This window comes from Sminthopsis crassicaudata, chromosome 4 (assembly GCF_048593235.1).
Source record: "Sminthopsis crassicaudata isolate SCR6 chromosome 4, ASM4859323v1, whole genome shotgun sequence".
NCBI lineage: Eukaryota > Metazoa > Chordata > Mammalia > Dasyuromorphia > Dasyuridae > Sminthopsis > Sminthopsis crassicaudata.
Window position 1 is genome coordinate 68270520 of NC_133620.1, and position 21808 is coordinate 68292327.

Sequence of the window (21808 nt, forward strand, 5' to 3'; positions counted from 1 at the left end):
GAAGCTAAATAAAATAAATGCCATCCTGGACTGCATTGAGAGAGGTAGAGTTTCTAGAATAAGCAGGTGATAGTCCCTTTGTATCTCCCCTTGTCAAACCATATCTCAAGGTTTGTGTTCATTTCCTGGTGCCAGAGTTTAGGAACAATATTGATCAGCTGTTGAACATCAAGAGAAGGGCATTCAAGATGATGAAGAGCCTTGAGTTCATGCCATAGGAGGATGCCATATGTGTGACCTTATTGTGAAATGAGAAGGTTGGGCTAGATGCCGCCTTTGGTTCTGTCCAGTTCTAAATCTGTGATCCTCTATTGACCTGAAGAAGAGAAAACTTATGGGGAGAAGGTCATTCTTTCCAAATATTTGAAGATCTGTCATGTGGCAAGAGACCAAACGTGTTCTCTTTGGCTCCATAGGGGTATAGCTAGGAGCAATAGTTGCAAGTTGCAGAGAGACGAACTTAGACTTGATGTTAGGAAAAGCTTATTAACAATTAAGAATCACCCATAAGTGGAATAGAGTACCTTGGAGTGGACGTTCCTTTTCAATGATGGTCTTGAGAAGCCAATGACCACTTGCCAATTGTGTTGTAATTGGTACTCTTTTTAGATTTTGCAGTGGACTATGTGACTGCTGTGGTCTCTCTGAACTTTAAAAATCTGTGACTTTTTTGTGCTTGTCCCTGTATCCCAGTAGGTAGTCAGTAAAATAATATTTGTATTGGTTGAATGTAAGGCATATAGAAAAAATGACAAATTAACTTTCTGTTATAAGATAGTCATGTGAATCCTAAGATATATGTTTGGACTGGAAATAAATGAAAATTTAGAAGTTATCTATGCTTTTTTAGGGTTTGGAAGGATAGTGGTAGTCAGTGATAGTTGCTGGGTGATTCAAAATATTTAATTGATAAGAGTATAGTAGTACTTAAGTTATTTTTTGTAAAGAAGAAAAAAAAACCTATTGTTTACCTATATAGGGGGTATATATTTATAGCTTTAATCCTACTTTTGATTTGATGACTAGGCAAAAATGGAGAAATCTGATTCCTGTGCAACAAAGTTTTCTTAGAAATGCCCAGTTTTGTTTGTAATCATTGAGAGGAATGGAAAGGTAAAGGGGATATAATTCTGATTATATGGTGCTAATTTTTCTTTTTTCCCTCCCCCCATTCCTTCTAATATAATTACAGCAACTAAATCTAGAAGATTCTTCAGATTCTTCCACACTGTCCAAATCATTGGAAGATTTCTACATCTCTCTGATCCATTCTCAGCAGTCAGCAGAATTGAACCATTCTGAGCCTGGTCGTGTTCAAACTCTGCCAAAGCAAATTCAGCTTTCTACAGCAGCACTTACCTGTAATTTACTTCCCACAGTGGTTGATTCCCAGGAGAAGCACACTGGTTTAAGTAGGTTTAAGTACTCCCATATCTGCAAATGAGTGACAAATGTAATGTTGTGTTCTTGGTCCTATACGCTACCTAGATCCTGGTTCTCTTTCATAGATTCATAGAATCTTAATGTTAGAAGAAGTATTAATAATCTAGTTTAGCTAGCCACCCAGTGCAGAATTTCCTTTTAGATTATCATCTGATTTCTGTTTGTACTGCTCATTACTTTGTAGAGTAAGTGAGTCATATTTTGATGTGCTCCAGGAATTAGGTTTTCCATAATTTAAGAACTTTCTGTCCAATTTTTACCTATTGGTTTTGCTGTCTGGGTAAACTACAGCTTCTTCCATGTAATTGTCATAAAATATTTGAGGGACTGCTATTTAACGTCCTATTTCCTACCTCTACTCTTCCAGAAACCTTTAGGCTAACTATGCTTGGTTTCTTCCACCATTGCTTATATAAAATACTTTCCAAAAAAGCCATCATTCTGGTTGCTGTCCTCTCAACGAGTCTTTAATTTGTCAATGTATCTCTTAAAATGTACCTGAAATTGGACACAATATAATCACATATGATATGATAATTGATAAAAACAAACAGGGTTTTGGTTCCAAATCTACATATTATACTTCTCTTCATGTAGACTAAAGTTGCATGGAATTTTTCACCTTAATATTGTGGAGTTTTCCTAAAAACTGGTTTTTCAAGTCTTCCTTAATTATACTTATACACTTGACTTTGTTTTTTAACCTAAAGGCAGGATTTTATCTTTATCCTTATCATATTTCATCATTTTTGTTTCAGCAAAACTTATTCTTAATTTGATCTTGTCATCTTAACATTTTCTTGGTCTAATCTATTGTAATCTGCATGTATGAATATTACATCTTTTTTGCATATTTATCTGGATTGTTAAAAAATATAGAACAAGGCTTAAAATAAGGCCTTAGAGCCTTATATAACTTCAATCAGTTCAGTCTATTATCTCTCAGAGTACAGTTTAATCAATTAGGGAAGCACCTAATTAATATTATTTACATCTGATATCATGAAATATTTTTATAAAATTTAAGTCATTAAGATCAAGATAACCCTATGCCTATCACATTCCTTTAATGTCACCAAGATTAGTGATTATCTTAAGTGGGTTTTTTAATGTATTTATTTAAAACTTTAATGCAAATTTAGAAAAACAAAACAGAAAAAGATAGTCTGCTGGCCAGATAATGTTTTTCTATCAGGGAGGATTCAAAATATATAACAATAAATTTCTATTTCAAGAAAACATGTAAAATAGTAGAAGACATTGTATTCACAACTGCCCATCTTTGCTTCCTTGTAGGTTTTTTGTGTTCTTTTTACTTTTATTCTTTTTTCCCCTTTTTTCTCTCCCCTTTCCCCAAGCAAGTTGCAGTTAAGATGAATATATTTATGTATATGTATGTATACACATATAACATAAACCTATATATGTAGGTTTGTACACACATTCTTATATATACATATACACATACATCTAAAACAACAATACAGCTGACATAAAATCTAGATTTCTCTCTTAATTGAATCTTTACATTTGACTTTGTGTAAGAACAGTGATTATTACCACAAATTTTTTTTCTGACAAATTCTATTCTTGATCATAGTTGTTCCTGCTAATTTTCTACTTTACTTTTACCTGTTAATTTCCTTGCTATTACTTAACCTCCCCACCCTATTCCCTATGGATCTCTCCCTTAGCTTCTCCCCCTAATTTTTTTTTCTTCCCATTAACGAACACACCTTATCCCATTCTTGTTAATCTAAACAATTCCCTCTTTGGGGGTGGGGGGTGGGGGTGTATTCACCCTTTAATCCATTTCTGATGGGAACTACCACCCCTCTTCCTCATCTCATTTCTCTTGTTAGTTCTTACTATCATATCTCATTTGTATAGCATAATTACTATTTTTACTTTTTTCTTAGACCATTTTGCTTCATATACTCAACTCTACTACTCCAATCTTTCTTTTGGAGTACCCAGTTATTAATGTTAGTCTTAGACATTTCCACATATGAAACTTAAACAATTTGTCCTTATTGAGTCCTTTGAAATTAATCTTTCATGCTGGCTCTTTTGTGTCAATTTTCTATTGAATTCAAGTTCATTTGAGACAAAGCCCTGAAAATCTGACAGTTCATCGAATGTCCTTTTATGCTCCCATTTGGTATTATTAATTTTTCTGGATATAATATTTTTGGCCATAACTTTTCTTTTTGTCAACTTTTGTCAAACTTTTCTTTGTCAACGATATAGTATTTCAGCATCTGTAGTCTTTTACTGTAGCTACTGATAAATTCTGTACAATTCTAATTGAAGCTCCAACATATTTGGATTGGGTTTTTGTTGTTTTCTCTTTGATCTAGAGGTTTTAAATTTTAGCAATTCTAGTTTATGTTTTCCTTGTAGGAACTCTTTGGGTGGTGGATTTTTTCTGTTTCTCCTTTCCCCTCTAGTTCTATCACTTCAGGGCAATTTTCTTTAATTATTTCTTGTATTATTGTGTCATAGCTTTCAGGTAGTCCAGTTATTCTTATGGTTTCTTCTTGATATGTTCTCCAGATTTGTTATTTTTCTTACATTTCACTTTCTCTTTTTTCATTCTTTATATTTTGTTTTATTATTTCTTTGTCTCTTATAACTTCATTGGCTTCCCCTTGCCCACTTCTAATTTTCAAAGAGGCTTCTTTAATATTGGCTCTCCTTTTCTAATTAGTTGACTTTGGTTTCATAATCTTGTTTTTCTTGGGATTGTTATTTTATAAGTTTTTCCTCAATCTCTTATTTGATTTTTAAGGTCTTTTTTTGAGTTCTTCAGTAAATTCTTTCTGATCAGATAACCATTTAAGATTACTCTTTCTGGTAGGGGAAGCCTTTTTTTTTTTTACTTCAGTATCCTCTTTTAAAGATAAACCTCTGTTTTTCTTTATTTCCATAGTAACTTTCTATGGTTTGGTTCTTTCCCCTTTTGCTTGCTCTTTCTTTCTTTCTTTTTTTTTTTTTTTTTTTTTTAATCACAATCATCTTTAGACCTAAGGTGGGAAGAATGGTGCCTCTGGTGTCACTTCAGCTCCCTCTCAGACCTGGAACTCCAATGCAAGAGCTCCACCCTCCTGTAAATGCCTGTAGCCAACAGCCACCCACCCTCCCCAGACTCAGACCTTGGAATCCCTATGATGTCCAAGAAGTGAAAGTTCTGTGGTTCTAGCTAAGACTACTGTGTATTAAGCCCAGATAATCCCATGGCTCCCTTGTTTACTATTTCAAGCCTAGAGGTGTGCTTACTTCATACCCGTTAATCCTCTATCCTGGGGGTCTTCAGGGCTTCTCCAGCTGTTGTAAAAGGATGTCTGTTCTTCCCCAAATCATATTTGTTTTTCACCAGTCTTTGTTTTGTTTGTGGGAGAAATCTGGAGAGTTTGGGATTTTCTGACCTCTTCCATATTCCCACAGTCACCACCCCCATTTTAAGTCTTTTTAGGTCTTTTTTATGATTTCTTAGCATTCATTAACAGTAGTTCTTTAATGACATGCACAAACTATTTCAGTATTTTGGAATATGTTTGTCCTGGCCAATAAGGCTAAAGTGCTCTCTTACTACCTTTTTTTTTCTCCTATTTTAGGCTGTATCTAAATTTTTAAAAGATTTTTACATACTCTTCCATTATGAAACACAGAATAATCAAGTAATTTCTATGCTTTCTTGGTGTCATTGTTAACGTATTTTGTTACCCTCAGCATTATTTATTTTTGGATTTTAAACAAACTTGTACCACTCACATTTTCATCCTGGTCCCTAGTCTTCTCTTTCCATATTCAGAAAATTTTAGTTTGGAATCTGAATATACCAAAAAGTTCCTATACAACTTCTCTTCTTTGTTGGGCTTATTACCAATTATGTTGTCAGAATTTTATTTTTTCAACAATTTAGCCACCATTTATTAATATTTTCCATATGCAATATTTTGTGCTAGGTGCTGGTAGAAAAAAATTTTTAAATGATAGTTTCTGCTCTATAAGGCAGGATTCTGTTGAGAAGAAGGAATGTATCCCCTATGCAGAAGATGCCCAGACACAGAGTTCTAGTTATAGTTGAGAATGAGAAGAACACTTAGCATGTTAAAATGCTTAGAAATAAGGAATGGCATTTTGAGTTTGGGGAATAACCAGTGTCTAATTGGGCTTGGATGTAGAGTTCATCATGAAAGAAAGTAATACAAAATGGGGCTGGAAGGTAGGTTGGAGCCATTATAGGTGGATGAAGGTTATGGAATTGGTAGTTTATCTTAAAGGTATTAGAGAACCACTGACAACTTTCAAATAGGAAAGAAACTGGTCATATCTGTACATGAAAAAAAGTTGGTAACTGCATGAAGTAGGAACTGGAAATAGAAGATAATGGAAGCATGAAGGCAAATTAGGAGATTGTTTTAAAGGTTCAGGCAAGAGATTCTAAGCTGTTAGCTGAATCTCTAAAGAATACAAAGCTCACAATCTTTCACGACTTCTGGAACATTTTGAATGGAGAGAAAGAAGATAAAGGCAAGAGACATCAGAGACACAGAATTGGTAACTGGGCCAATATGTTGGACATGGAGCTTGAGGAAAAAGCAAGACTCAGAGATGACTCTGAGATTTTAATTATGTTTCCATAAATGAAATGATAGTAATAACTTTAAGAGAAACTGGGGAAAACTGTGAGGAGAGAGCAGGTTTAAGAAGGAAGAAGAAGATGGGTTCAGCTTCATATGTGCTGAGTCTTGAGTTTCTGACAAGACCCCCAAGTAGAAATGTTTAATAGACAGTTGGAGGCCTTAGCCTGGAATTAAGGGAATGATTAGGGTTGGTGGTTTGGGAATCTTCTGCATGGAAGTAATGACTGAATACAAAGGAGCAAATCAGATGACTAGGAGAGAGAAGTCGAGAAGGGGATGAAGCAGGGCCTTGGGAGAATAGCCATCAAGCAGTCAGGAAAATCCATTAACTACATCACAGTTTTCAGAAGGGAGAATTGTCAGTAGCAATGAAGACTTCGAAACAACTATATAGGAAGATAAAAAGTGAAAAGGATCATAGGGCATGACCTTTTAAGAGAAGAATTTCTTTAGGATGAGGAAATCAGAAGACAGATTTCAAGCAACTGAAGAATGAATTCATCATGAGAAAATGGAAAAAGTAGTCTTTTTTTTCCCCTGAGGCTGGGGTTAAGTGACTTGCCTGGGGTCACACAGCTAGGAAGTGTTAAGTGTCTGAGATCATATTTGAACTCGGGTCCTTCTGAATTCAAGGCTGGTGCTCTATCCAAGGCACCACCTAGCTGCCCCTGAAAATGGAAAAAGTAAACAAAAGCTATTCTGTTTTAATAATATTAGCTAATAATTATGTTGTACTTTTAAAAACCTTGTAGAACACTTTTACCTGCATTTTCTCATTTGATCTTCCCAGTAGCCATGTGAGGTAGGCACTGAAAGACATCTTACAGTTGAGGAAATTGAGTCTTAGGTTAAGGAACTTAATGTGGTTAGAAAGCTGAGTCAGAGGCAAAATTTGTGCCCAGTTCCTTAAAACTGTGAGGCCACTCTCCTGGAATTTTAACAACAAAAGAAAGGAAGCATATAGTACCAAAAGGAGAGAGCAGGGTCAAAGGAAGGGAACTTAAGGATAGTAAGACTTGCTGGTGTTTTTAGGCAATGGGGGAAACAGAGATTGGAGATAATTATAATAAGGTATTATGTGAAATGGATCAAGGACACAAGTGGAAAGATTAGTCTTGGCAAGGAGGACTATCTCTGAGAACAAAAAAAAAATGTGAATTTTTGAGGAAAATAAACAAGAGGTTTCAATAGTGACCTCTTGCTTTTAATGTGACCTCATGGAAAGAGGGAAAGAAGAAAATGGGGGTTGGCAAAATTTGGAAAAGTTACTGGAGAGTGAAATAAGGTGTCAGGGAAGAATGCAAGATTGCCATGAAGCAGTGAAGGGCTCATTTTGGGGGTTGTTAGATAACATAAGTTTATATAGTACACAGTCTATACAGTTTTGTAACTCAACAGTGTTCAATAGTTCAGCAAATTTAAACAAAAAAAGAAAATGATAGACAAGATTCAGAAAGAGAGGATTCAGGTGAGTATGGTCCTTTGTTGAATTTACTGACTCTGTAGGGTCAGAACAGGAAGGGGAGATGTAAGGTAGACCAAAAGAGGAAAGCAACTTTTAGAACAAGAGATAGTGTGCTGGAACAATTGAATTCTCGCTACCACATTTTAGAAAGAATATTGATAAACTAGAGAACATCAAGATAAGAGCAGCTGAATGGTAAGAATAAAGACCATACAAGGATCACATAAAATAATGGGATGTTTAGCTTGGGGAGATGCATTAACTGTTTAAAAGTATTTAAAGGCTTATTACATGGGAAAGGAATTCAATTTGTTCTCCTTGCTTCTAGACAGTGTTGTTTGTCCTTTGTTCTTGAAAAGAATCAAGTCATTGAAGTGATACCATGACAAAAGAGCAATAAGTAGAATAGCAAATTTAGGCTTGATAAAAAGAAAAAATTCCTAACAATTAGAACTGTTTTCCTCTCCAAAAAAAAAGGTAATGAAATGGAATGGCTTAGAAGGTGGTAGATTCCCTTTCATTCCAGATCTCCAAGCAGAAGTTATGTAATCACTTGTTAGAGATCTTGTAAGACAGGATTCTTGTGCACATACATAGAAGTCTTCCACTTCTCATACTGCAAAAGGAAATAGACTGGGAGAAATGGGGGTTGAGGGACCAGAACTTGTCTAGTGAAAGAGAACAAGTTTGAGGACAGAAGCAGGGGAGGAAAGAGAAAGGACAAGGCATTGAAAAGCAGAGATGGGAGTTCAATATTTGGGGTGACTGAGGTCATGCAAGGTAAGGTAGAAGACCTAGTACACCAATTTGTTGTAAAGTGTGAATACTGGAAGTTTATAAAAACGTTGAGAAGGGTGGGTTTTGAGAGCAAAGGCAAACTCCACGAGGTGAAGAGCTCATTGAAGAAAAAGTAGCCTGGAGGATGATAAGATGATAGCAAGGATTTCGATGGGGTGTTATCAGATAGTTTGAATTTCAGAGGTGGTAGGTAAATGATGGTGGCAGTAAGGAACCATATTTTCCCTTAGATTCTACAGTCAAAAGATCATCCTTAACTTACCTGAATTTTTGAAAACCTATCTAAAAGTCTATAAATAATGCAGCATTTTCTTCCTTCACCATTACTAACTTAACTATAAAATGGCATGGTCATTTCACAAATATTTCCATCCATCCTATATATTACTTACCTTTGCTGAAAAACTAGTGATATATTTTGGCGACCAGAATCTGCCACAGTGACGTGTACATAATAGACATTAAGTAAATGTTGACTTTGAGATTTGGACATTTTAATTTTACCTTTGACATTAGCCTGGAATTAGAGTATCTTTTTTGAAGGGGTCCATTTGAATGCTTACTTTGTTTATGGTAGAAAAAAGAAAAGCTGAAGGATTTTTTTTTTCTAGATCCTACTTGAGTAGTCTAACAGGTCTGTAATTTCGTTAATGTGGATTTAAAAAAAAAACCAAACACCATTTTTTATCCTTTGTCCTTCCACAAAGCCTTGTGGGGAGTCTACCTAGTGTTTGAAATAAACCCATTTTGTTTTTATGCCCTTTTAAGGATTATTTTTTCCTATTTTTTTTTTGACAATTTCATTTCCTGAGATTGTCCTTTTTCTTACCTTTATTCTGCTTCCCATTCTGACATAAATTGGCTTTGTCTAAATGCACCGTTTCCTGAACCATTTTCTCCCTAATACCACAAAATTATTTTGATTTATTTCTATCTCACATATTATGTGCCCTATCATTGAGAACTGGCAGCAAAAAAAAAAAAAAAAAAAAAAAAAAAAAAAGCATCAATTGAGTACAACCTAGAAGGAAGTGATGTAGTTTGGATAGAGAAGGGAGGTGGTAGGTGGAGATGGCTTAGTGCTGCTTTTTACATTTTGTGTTTTGTGTTTTTTTTTCCCCCCAGAGGAAATTGCTCCAGAAAATATGAAGAATGAGGATTTCTCTGGCAACCACGCCCTTACCATGTTCAAAGACAGCACCTGTGCCCAGGGATCCATGGAACAGATCTCTTTTATACTCTCTCCTGAGCACAGTGTTTCCCAGAAGCTCTTCATCCCTCGGAGCACAGCCACAGCAGCATTGGGAGCCGCCGCACGCCTGGCCATGTCTAGCAGCCTTCTACATTGGTATCCCAGATTGAGAAGAATGGAAGCATGAGGGGAGGGGAAGAGAAAAAAGCAAACTAGATGGGGTAGACAGGGTAATAAGCCTTAATATTTTCCATATCCAAAAAGAAGCAAAATGATTTAAGATAGTTGAGATATCTTGCCTTTTCCTTATTGTGTGACTGTACATTGGCTCTTTTAGGCAAACAGTCCACTTTGATTTAGAAAATAGGCAGTTGATGTTCTTTATTTTTAAGTAGAGATAGTGTTTCTTATGCTGTATGGTTCTGTTGATCTTTCTTTTTAGCAGTGATTCAAACTGATGGTTGCTTAATGGAAACCCTATAAATATTTTTTTCTTTTTACGTGTCTGATAATTTAATAAGAAAAAATGAGTAAGGTTTTGTGATCCATGTTTAAGAAGAAAATCTCTTCCTCCCATATAGGAAATCTAAAAGTTTTTTTCCCCTTTGTTGAATTTGAATTTTTTTAAGTGAAAAGAAGTGATAATTCAAAGGCTTTTACAAACCCTTACCTCTGCCACTTTATATTACAACTTTTTTCCATTCTCAGTAATAAAACCTATATTCCTTGGAGGCTTTATTTTTGGCTTAGTTAAGGTCACTTTTATTTTTAAATTGAGGCAATATATTTTCTTATGTAGAAAAATTTCCTGAAAAATGGCATAATAGCCTAAAACTTTAATTGCCTTCTATAGCCAGAAATATATAAAGGTAAAGTTCCTAAGTGATAACGGTTTTAAGATTTATAAAACATACACTCTACTAAGCCAACCAGATTCTGTGACTTGCTTTTTGACATGCCATTTACATTTAGTTCATAGAAAAATGGTATTTATTGAATAGAAATTTTGAACTAAGTAAGCAATGCTAGTTGACTTTTCAAGGTAAAATATCCCAAATTGATAACCAACTTGGCAGTTTTGAATTGGATTTTTTTCTCCACAGTAGGTAGTGTTTAGAAACTATTCAAGAGATGCAAGAAGGTTGAAGTAGCTTAAATTACCTTATTAGTTGCAAGGAAAAGGTGCTATTTGCACCTTTTTTTTAAACTTCAAAAGGAGAAATTTAAGACACAGGTCAGTTAGGTTTAACTTTCCATACCTTGGAGTGACTTTAAACCCCTTCCCATTAGTTTTATCACTAAATATCTATCAGTAGAAGGAATTACTTATATAAATATATTCTATATAAAAAAGATTATTGTTCACCAAACCTTTCTTAAGAATTAGTAATGAAAAAAAGGCAACCCAGGTACTTTGGATGCTGATAAGACAGTGGTTTAAAATGTTGTAAAGTTTTGAAAAAAATATTTTACTGTTAAATACAGGGACATTATCAGGATGATGATATGCCTATTTTTTTAATGTATTTTTAAAATTTTACTGGTAGTTGGCACAGCTGGCTAAATTAAAACAAACTAGCATAATTTTAGCAACCCTTACGCTAGGAAACTTTGATGAGTCATAAACAATATGAGTCAATGATCAATTAATAGCATCTATGGTGTTGTGTTACTATTTGGACATTATTTGATGTGGGCGGGAGAATTCCCAGTATATAATGTAGGTTTCAGTTTTCTGAATGTAATGATACGTTTCCAAGGGTTGAACAGCTTAAAGAATAATGATCCTTAGAATTTTCCATGAGAAAAAGAAACAAATAAGGAAGAGTATTTATTAATGTTCCCTTACCAACTGAAGTATCTAATTTCCTTATCTGTGTTTTAGGGCTTTGTTATTTGAGATACTAATAATAAATTTTTCTCTGTAGATATAGGTCATAAAGCAAATGTTCACCTGCTAAAATTACTGTCCTTTAAATAATACAACCAAATTACCAGGAAAAGATCTGCCAAAATGTGAAGTTGTTTTTCTTAGTAATATAATTAATTCTAACCCACACAGAATAAACTTCACAGCTGGGCAAATTAGATGATGAAGAAAATACAGATGTTTATGAACCTTTTGATAACTGATCAACTTACCATTAGCCATTTGTAGAAAATCATTTAGGACCATACAAAATTAATCAGTGTCAACATACTTTGAAAGAAGACCACTTCTGATTTAAGCAGAATAAATAGGAAAGTCAATCATGAGAAGTTACCTGTGAGACATGGACCTTGGTTTAACTTTAGAGAGCTGAAGCAATTATCCTTTCCAGAAGGAACTAAAATTGTTACTTGAGCTAATAAGCAGAACTATGGACCCAACACTTGGAACCTTTTAAAAGTAGGTAATAGTCAAGATTGTGCATATGAGTGTCTCTAAGAACGAGATGTGATTTTTGGTTTTGTTTTTCTTGGGCTACACTGATGCTCTGTTTTAGGAGTTAATATGATCAAATTTCTCATGTCAGGAATTAGCATAATGGCATCAAACTATACCAAAAGCAGGGATCCCCAACTTTTTTCTTGTAAGCAGCTATTGTTCTGAAGACCTGTGTTTTCTGGGGGACATGAGGCATAGTGTTTATGAGTGTGATTCCATACTGATGGGTAAGGGACTGCCAGGTAGCCCCAGGAGTTAAGGAGAGCAATGTCAAATGTGGCATTTTAAACTCATCAATTTCCAGCTTCGTTGCCCTTGAAATACTCATTCCCAAGGAAACCAGAATAGCCTGGGAGCATTTGAAATCACTGATCTCACCTTCTTTTCCTCTTGAGTCATGGTTCCTCCAAGGCAGTATTTCAAATACCCCAAAATTGCAGTTTCATCATGAATCTTTAGAAGGTCAGCCCTGGTAAAAGAAAGAGAAGATATATGCTTAGGAACGGCATGTGTTTTTGAGTACTGACAAATGAAATAATGGGACAGCTGTACATATGGGTGTTTTATTCAGCTGAAATGTTTACAGGATTATCATGAGTCAGAAACCAATGTCCAACAAAGGAATCACCACAAAAAAATTTTACATAGCAAGATTTTTTTTCAAGATTTTAAGACCTATTTCTCTGGAGATTAAATTTTTTATCCAGTAAGTAGTAGGGGGATTCTGTACCATCATGCCTCACTCCTAAATTGAGATAGCTCTTGCTCATTTCCCATGGCTCATTCAGTCCTCAGCCTTTGTTGAGAATGGCCACCTAGTGTGCATAATTTTTTAATTTGTAATTTAAGTTCAGCACCATTCTTAATGACTTACATGCCAATTAATATATTTTGCCAGTAATTAAGGAAACCCTGTAAGCTTTCATTGGATGCAAATAGATGGATCACTGGGAGAAGCTTTTCTAAAATTCAGCTGATTCAATCCTATAGACAGCTAAAACTTTAAGTCAGTAATTTTTCTAGTACAGAGACTGAGAACTGAATCATGTACTAGTTCTTTTTATGTGAAATTGAAGTCTTGGCCAGAGACCAAAACAGAATATATAGTATGTCTCTGGGATTAAACTCATAGCTTAATTTTCTTGGTTGTCAGCATAGTAATAAAGCAATGACAACTTTCTGCTTGTGAGTAGCCTTTGTTTCAGATTATAGTATTTGAGTGAGAATAGATGATGGGGGGGTTTAACTTATGAAAATGGGTTTTCTAGAAGCAATTTTACTTGAATTCTATTTTATCTTGGCACAATTTGGATGAAGAAGCTGAAAGTCTCCTGATTCAAGAATGGATTATGTCTTCACTTTTCCTTACACAAGATTTAAAGCTTGCATTCTGAGGGGAAGTTATGGTGTTACAGAAATTCAGGTAATGTTAGTATTAAATCAGGAGAGTAGTGAATGAAAAAGATGCTGTACTTGGCATTAGGAGACCTAGGTTCAAATTCTGGCTCTGCTATTTACTATGTGTGGGTTACTTGACTTTCCTGAGTCAAGTATGTAAATTGAATTGAAAAAGCTCGACTAACTGACCAGTTCAGAGTTCTTCAGATTTCTGGAATTTGTCATTAGCAACTTGGTTGATTTTATTCCAGACCTCCTAAGTTTCACAGTCAGAATATCACATCTGTTTTCTCAGGGTTTTTCAGCTATTTTTTATAATTGGCTATTGACCTGCTAATTCAGTAGGTGTTACAATTTTCTTTGGTTTGTGTTCCACTATGTTTTTTTTTCAGATAAATACCAATAGCTCTCATAAGCTTTTCATTTTGAAATTTATTACCCATTTTAAAAACTCTGTGGTTAATGACTGTTCCTTCCAATGTCATCTAAAAACTATTGTGGATATATGTTTTTGGAAAGGTTTAAAAGATATAATTTTCTTAATGCCTTGAACAAATGGAATTTTTTAACTTTAATTAGAGCTGGAAGAAATTGTAGATTCCTTCTAGTCTGGTCTTTTCTTTTAAGGTAAAGAAACTGAGGCCCAAGGAAGTGAAGTAAGTTGCCTGAAATCATAGGCTAGTAAATAAGTGTCAGGAGAAGGGCCCAAGGCCTCCAACTTCAGATTCTGCAACTCTGGTTGCCTAAAAAGTTAAATTCAGGACTTCCATTTACACACCACCTTAAATCACTGATAACATTTTCAGAGTCTTGTTATTTGCATAGTTTACTTTGTTCAGTTAGTTCATTGAATGTGACTCTGTATAGTTTGATCAGCCTATTTTTCACCTGATTCTTGAATGGGGTCTGCATATCCCAAGGTAAAAGAATCAATGATAAATAATTCCCTTTGCAAAAATATACTCGAAATGTTTAAAATCTCTGCTAATTACATACATGTAGACAATATATCTTTTGCTTAAGACATACTGCTCCCTTTGTTCTAATTTTTACTGCTTAGTCAGTGAAGACTACAGAATCTTGCAGTGATAGACTTTCAAATGGCAAGGGATTTGCTTACTTCATAATATATTTGCTTCCATTACAAAGATGTACAACCTTGGTCAGACAGGTGGGCATGTAGTCTGGTGCCAAAAGTAACAATAATATTTTGTCTTTATCTGGGAGTGGGAAGAACACTTACAAAAACAAACAAGAAAGAGAAGTGGACAGATAATTGTAGTTAGTTATGTTCATTATTCTTCTTGGTCAGGAGGATCTATTGAAAATGGACATATAATAAAATGTTTCATGTTACTTATATAATTCCTCCATATCTACATTTGAGTAAAATTTTGAGCATCAGAAAAATAATTCCCCCCAAACTTGTAGGAGTTCTTTTTTTTACTCATGTTCTCGGAATTACATACAGTTTAGTAAAAACACACACACACACAAAAACTGGACCAAGAAGAAGTATGAATTTTGAATTTAAAAAAGAATACAATAAAATAAATTTTATCTATTGAGTCTATAAAATTAAATTTTATTCCTCATGCTTCTGAATTGTCCAAGCTTACTCCAGTCATGCTGCTTTTTCTGAAGACAGAAGCCCGTAAATAGGTTATAGAATTTCCCGAGCTAAGATGAGAGAAACTACTATATCTTTTTAACAATGTTTTGTTTGTCTAAAACCACAATAGTGGGCTGGTCTTAACAAATGATTAAAGATCTGTAACTTATATTAAATTGCTTTCCTTTTCAGTGCTGGGGCTGGGGAAAAGAGGCAATTTGGAACTCAAAAATTTTACATGTAATTGGAGGGGAGGAATAAAATATTTTAAAAAGAAAGAAGCCAGCTCCAAGTAACTTTCATGGTTAAAGATTTTTTTTCTCTCATTTGGAAAATCATCTTGAATTAAGTGAATACATGAATATTTCAGTGTGTCGAACTATTTGAATTAAATTTATATTCCTCTTGTTTGGAATAATTTCCTTTGCTAATGTGGTCCATCTAACCATCCCTTTTTTATTTCAATTGTTTTTATTTTGAGTAGCCTTTTTTTTTTTAATGGAAGTAAAAACTAAGCTTAATACACTAATTGCAATAACCAGTGTGGCTCCAGAGAAGAGAAAAGGAAATATATATTCCTTTCCTTGAAGAAGCAGAAAAATCTCAGTACAGAATGTTACATATGCTATCAAATTGAGTAGATGTGTCAGTTTTGCTTGATTTTCTTCGTGAGAAGGGAGAGTTCATCCGTTGTGGGGACTGGAGAGTAGAAAAGAGGAAGTTTGTATCCAGATATGAGTAATGTGACTACCAATGGCATTAATAAAACTTTTTTTTTTAATAGGAAAGGATGTGCTGGAAAAGTGTTAATGTAATTGGTTTCCTTTAACTTTGAATTTAGAACTGAGTAAAGCAGCTTTACTGACAATTGAATGAGCTTGTTTTATCTGCTTGGATTAATAGTCTCCTTCATAGCATATATTTGTTTGGTTCAGATTTTGGTGAGGAAATGGAATTTTTGAAAGAGAAAGTTACAAAGTAATCTTAAGTACAACTTCTTAACATCCATCAGAGGTTTCTGTATTATAATGCAAGTCAGGGAAACTTCCCTTGCACCAGTCTTGGTTTTAACACTTTTTTATTCTTGGAAACTTAGCCATTGACTTACTAGGTTAAAGTTAAGGGTTGGAATGCAAAACCTAAAAAGAAAAATCTTTTCTAACTCTAAATCTGTAATCCAGTCATCCATGCAGATCCCAGAGGATTTGACTTTAGATTACTTGACTGAAAAATTAAAACTGAGAATTTTCAAATTAGTTAGAACTAGTCTTTTAAATAATGCTTTTTGATGCTCAAATGAATGCTGTAAAATCTAGACATAACTAAGACAAGGAGAAATGTTTCTCCTGTTGCTTACTATTGGGTTCTAGTACTTATGACCTGTGGTGTTATTTTTTCCCCCAATTTACATCATGTCTTAAGTGGAAGCAACAGAAGCCATGAAAATGTCATGTCTTCTAGATATTTATAATAATTGATGCCAAAAGAAAAACTGCTGAGGAATTCCAGGAACCTGTCTTCTCTGTTTCCACTGTTTCCTTTCTCTTACTTTGTGATGGGTTTTTGACTATTAATTCTTTTCATTGTGTTATTGTCTATGAATGTAAAAATGTTTTGGAAAAGTATTCAGACTGTTTGAATGAAGCTAATTGTCAGATAATCTAGAGGAGAGAGTTTGAAGATCTATTTAATCCAGACCACCCATCTCACATGTCCCCCTGTTTCCTGCATTTTTCCTTTTCTTGAATACATAGTAAAAATAATACTGAATTTGACTCATTGATTTTGACTTAAATGCCAGTTTTTGTAATTAGCACCTGTATGACTTTGGGCAAATTACTTGCTACCTCTGAATTTCAGTTTGTTTTAGAAAAAAGTGAATTTTATATATGAGGCACTTTCTCCTTCAATCCTATGATCTTCAAGTGATAGGAAATTTTAATTGCTTATGATTTATGAGGTAAACATCAGGGAATTTTGAAGGTCTTACAGTTAAAAATAATTTGGGCATCAGCTAGTCCCTTTATCTTTCAGAAAAGGAAACTGGCTCAGATAAGGAAACTAAGGCCTAGATAAAGTTATGTGTCTTCTTGGCCTGTATAAAAGAGGTAGGTAAATGTATTCTATTTTTAAAAACTGTAGAAGCAGGAGAAAAAGGTTGGGGGTGTGTGTGTGTGTGTGTGTGTGTGTGTGTGTGTGTGTGTGTGTGTGTGTGTGTGTGTGTGTGTGTGGCTTTTAAACTGTTTGAATAGAGGATCACTGATTTCTCAGAGGGCATCAAAAGGACAAAGTGTGAAATGGCCATTGCCCTTTTTCCCTCATTCTACAATATGCTTTGAAACTTTAGTAGATGATTTAGATATTGGTGAAGGGGAAATATAGATGTGTGGTAGGAAAGTGTCAGAATGATTATTATAAAATGATCTTGAGATTAAGCTATATCTGAAGTTTGATACCAAGATTTTCTTAAAATATACATAAATGTGTATTTTGACATTCATCTTTCTACCAATAAGATATAGCCAATAATGGCCATGAAAAGTGATGGGCCAGATTTGACAACAAAGGAGAAAGAATTATGGGAGTTTTAAGTTTTCACCATTATTACCATTTTCATTGATTATAATTGAATTAGGTACACATTGATTTGATATAATAAGCCAATGAATAAGAAAAATGGGAAATTTGAAATTTTGTGAAGCTGAATCCCCTTACCCCAAAATTTGTAGCAAGTATATGTGGGGAATTGAGCCAGGATGTAGGTATCACTAGGCCTATTTAAGTCTTTTAGGATAGTAGCATTACTGGTAAGCTTCCTCTACATTTAGCTTCACATTTGTTTGTGATGATGAATACTTAGTAAGCAATTTATATATATATATATATATATATATATATATATATATATATATATATATATATATATATATATACACACGCACATATAGTGTGTCTTTGGGCTCAGAATGAAACAATTTCAAACCTCTTATGGCTTCTCCAAGGAGAAACTGAATCTTCCTTTTCTTTGTATCTGATTGTTACATTTAAAATAAGTATGACTATGAATTTGGTTCAGTTCTTTTGGTAGTATATGTGCTTATTTTGTCACTAGAAAAGTATCATATCTTTGGAGTAATGAAAAGCTAATATTTGTAAAAAATGCAAAACTTAGCACTTATTGCCCTTTTCTATACTCTCCACTCTGAACCACAGAAAGCAATAGTGGGCTACCCAAGAATAAAGGCTATTTTGTATTAGCAATTTCTTGGGTTTTGGGGTATTAAATCCTTTAACTAGCAGCCAGCCTATTGGTGATGCTGACTTTGGTACTTAACTAGAATGGTCTTCAGCTAATAGTCATGATTTGTTTTCAAGAGCACACTTAAAGTCTTCCAACTTTGTCAAACCAAGCACAGCTTGTGCTTCACTAGCTTATTGGTCAAGAATCACCTTTGAACTAAGATGAAGAAAATAGGATTAAATGTTTGAAAGCCAGAAGGATCTTCTAGGGCATCTTGTCCAAATCTTACATTTTACAGATAGGGAAATTGAGGTTCAAGGATGTGAAGTGACTTGCCCAAGAGACACATACTGGTAGAGGCAGGATTTAAATCCAGTTCCTCTGAATTGAAAGCAGGTGTTTGCAATTCCGTATCCTACCATTGAAGCTGAGAGATTTCTCTACTGAGAAAGTAGCATAGTTCTTGAACTTCAGATGTTTTCTGAATTCCATACACATTGTTATAAACCTATATCTTCTGTAGTTTTTGTTGAAGACGTATAATTGTTGAAAATTTAAATGTACAAATGTACACGTTCACTAATAAATTATGGACTATCAAAGCACTAACATTTTTTAAAAGTCCTTAGTATGCCTTCCATCATCAGGAGGTATCACCACTTCATGAGTACCTAAAGCATTTGGTCCTGGTGCTATATCAGGTACAGAGACTTGACTGAATCCAAGTATTTATTAAGAATTTTCCATGTGCTGGATGTTTTGCTAGGCTTTAAGGATACGGACTTGAAAACTAAGCAGACTTTATTCTCAAGGAAGGTGTTCTTATGAAAGAGAACAACATGAGCACATGTCAGCATGTGTATGTATATATGTATGTATACACACACACACACACACACATATATATATATATATATATATATATATATATAAAATTGGGCACTTCATTTCTTGTTATTTCCTATCAGAAGGACTGCTGTTAATATTTTGGCATACATGGGACTTTCTATCTCCAACATCTTTTTAAGATATATTACTTAAAAATATGATCTCTGCTTCTAGGGTATAGACATTTTAGACACTATTTTTAACAATTTAAAATACTTTTCAAAAGATTTGGACTAATTTAAAGCTCCATCAACAGAGCTAAGTATGCATGACTTATATTTATTATGATCTTTTGTCATATATATCAGTTTGCTAGGTGTGAATTGAAGCCTCAGATTTTAATTTGCTTTGTTTTTATTAGCTACTTGGAGAAATCTTACATTGCTAATAGTTTGGTGGTCTATATTATCTATTGAAGAATGATAATCAGTTTTATGGAAATGTTTTATTACTATACATTAGTCAGTTATTAAACCTCTACTCTTGGCTAGATACTATTTTAGGTGCGAAAGATATAAAAACAAGAATGAAATAGTGTCTTCAAGGAGCTTACACTCTGTTAGTACATGTACAAAAAAACCATAGCTATATAAAAATATATTAAAATGGAAGGCAGTTTGAGTTCAGGAAATATCTGAGAAAAGGAATATTTTAAAACAATTAGGTATTATAAGAGGTAAGAAGGGGGAGTATACTAGCCTTAGGGATGGACTGCTAAAGCACAGACAAAAGGCAGAGGATGGTGTATAGGGAATAGCCAATAGAACTGATTTGGCTGAAAAGAATTTATGAGGGAAATGTATAAAGTTATGTCAGACCAAGTGGTGAAGTGCTTAAATGTCAAATGAGTTTATATTTGAAGTATAATCTGACATAATTGCTGCATTGATTTTATTCATGTAAAACAACCGGAAATTTGGAAGGTTTTGGAATAATCCAGGTCCTTGCATGATGAGATGATGAGACCTTGAGCCAGGTTTATAACCGTCAATGGAGAGAAGAGAACACATGTGAGAGACGTGAAGGTTGAATTGACAAGACCTGGTCGTTAATATAGGGGTGATGGAGACAGAAGGATTGAAGATGACTCCAGACAACCATAAGTTTGGATCATCCAGTGTCTGATGGACATTAATGTGCTGTGTGTTAAGATGCTCAGTCAGCTAGCATTTATGGGTTCACTGATAGAGATTACCAGGGGAAAAAATACCTAGTGTCCTTGAAGCTTTAAATGCACGATCCTGTGATCCTCCATGGATACAATTACAGGAGTCTATGGGTGTCTATAGAATACTTAATAATTTCACTATGAGAGCTGCATACATTAAACATTCATGAATTCACTCAACTGCATGCAAAGGACTGGGAAAGGTGCTATGAGATAACCATGCACTAACACTAGCTGTCTTGATTGGGTGTCTGCTGCATTCCTTTCACTCTCCTAGCAGTAGGATTGTAATATCAGAGGAGTATATGGAGAGCCAGCATGGCTTAGTGAATCAAGTCTTGTTCTAGCCATTGAGAAGAACTGAGTTCAAATCCTGCTTCCAACACTTAGCTGTGTGACTTTGGGCAGTTACCCTCCCTCAGCCCCAATTTCCTTATTGGCAAAAGTTGCATCTGCAGTGTAAATAAAGCACTTTATAAGTGATGGTTATCATCATTATTGTTATGAGAGGGGGAGTATAATATGGAAAAGCCACAGGAATAAAAATTCCATGACAGTACCTTCATGCCCAGGCAATCCTGTATGCCGAGAACCCTCAACATAATTTTCTGAGCACTTGCTACTATGAGGATGTGAACCTGTGACAAGGAATAAACATCTGATCCCCAGAGAAAACCCTGGAGCCTTCAAAGCATGTTATCTTCCAGGTAGGTGTGTCTACTTTGGTTAGACCAAAAATGAAGCATAATAAATGTGAATTAGGAAACATCTGCCATAATTTCCCTATAACCTTAGTTAATGCTATTTGTGCTGATCTTGGTCTAACAGTGTTAACACTAAGAAAACAGTCCGTCAGCCACATATGTGGAACCATCAGTTACCGCAAATGTGAAGTTTTGAATGCTGTGGGTAATTTATTTTACCTTGACACTGTACTTTCCAGGGATGTCTGCATCATAATATTAATACTCATTGCCAGAACTAGCTCAGTGCTTGGGAGGCTCCAAGGAAAGTGTGGGAGAAGAGGGGGATTAGGCTGACTACCAGCTGAAGGTCCTCAGAATCTTCGTGCTGACTTATTTGTTATATGCTTCTGAAACCTGGATATACCAGCACCATGCCAGGAAAGTGAATTGCTTCCATTTGTATTATCTTAGATTCTGAAAATCAGCTGGCAGAATAACATAACAGATCCTGAAGTTCTGAAACTAAACCATTGAGCATTCCAATTCTATGGCAGAGAGCACAGCTCCATTGGGTTGGCCACATTGTTTGAATGCCAAATGTGTGCTTGCCAAAAAGATGAAAACTCAAAAAGGGCAAATGCTCACAAGGTAGTCAGAAAAGGGGATACAAGGACACTGTCAAGATCACGCTTTAAAAACTTTAGAATTGATTGTATGACAGACACTGGCACAAGACTGCCCAGCATGGCGTGCCCTCATCTGAGGTATTGTCCTCTGAGCAAAGAGTTGAAAAAGCCACCCCAAATGTTCACATGAACTGCTTGTGTCCCACCCATGGCA

At 34.8% G+C, this 21808-nt stretch overlaps 1 protein-coding gene across 4 annotated transcripts in view; it reads left to right on the forward strand.

Moving 5' to 3' along the window:
• Positions 1 to 11550, forward strand: part of TDRD5 (tudor domain containing 5) — a 57493-nt gene extending 45943 nt beyond the window's left edge. For 2 of the 4 annotated variants that reach the window (XM_074308491.1, XM_074308492.1), the window contains 2 exons: positions 1193 to 1412; positions 9481 to 11550. In XM_074308491.1, the coding sequence (XP_074164592.1) occupies positions 1193 to 1412; positions 9481 to 9734 (474 nt within the window). In that variant the 3' untranslated portion in view covers positions 9735 to 11550. The remainder of the gene's footprint in view (positions 1 to 1192; positions 1413 to 9480) is intronic. The other 2 variants (XM_074308493.1, XM_074308494.1) reach the window with 2 other exon arrangements.
• The last annotated feature ends 10258 nt before the right edge of the window (positions 11551 to 21808 follow it).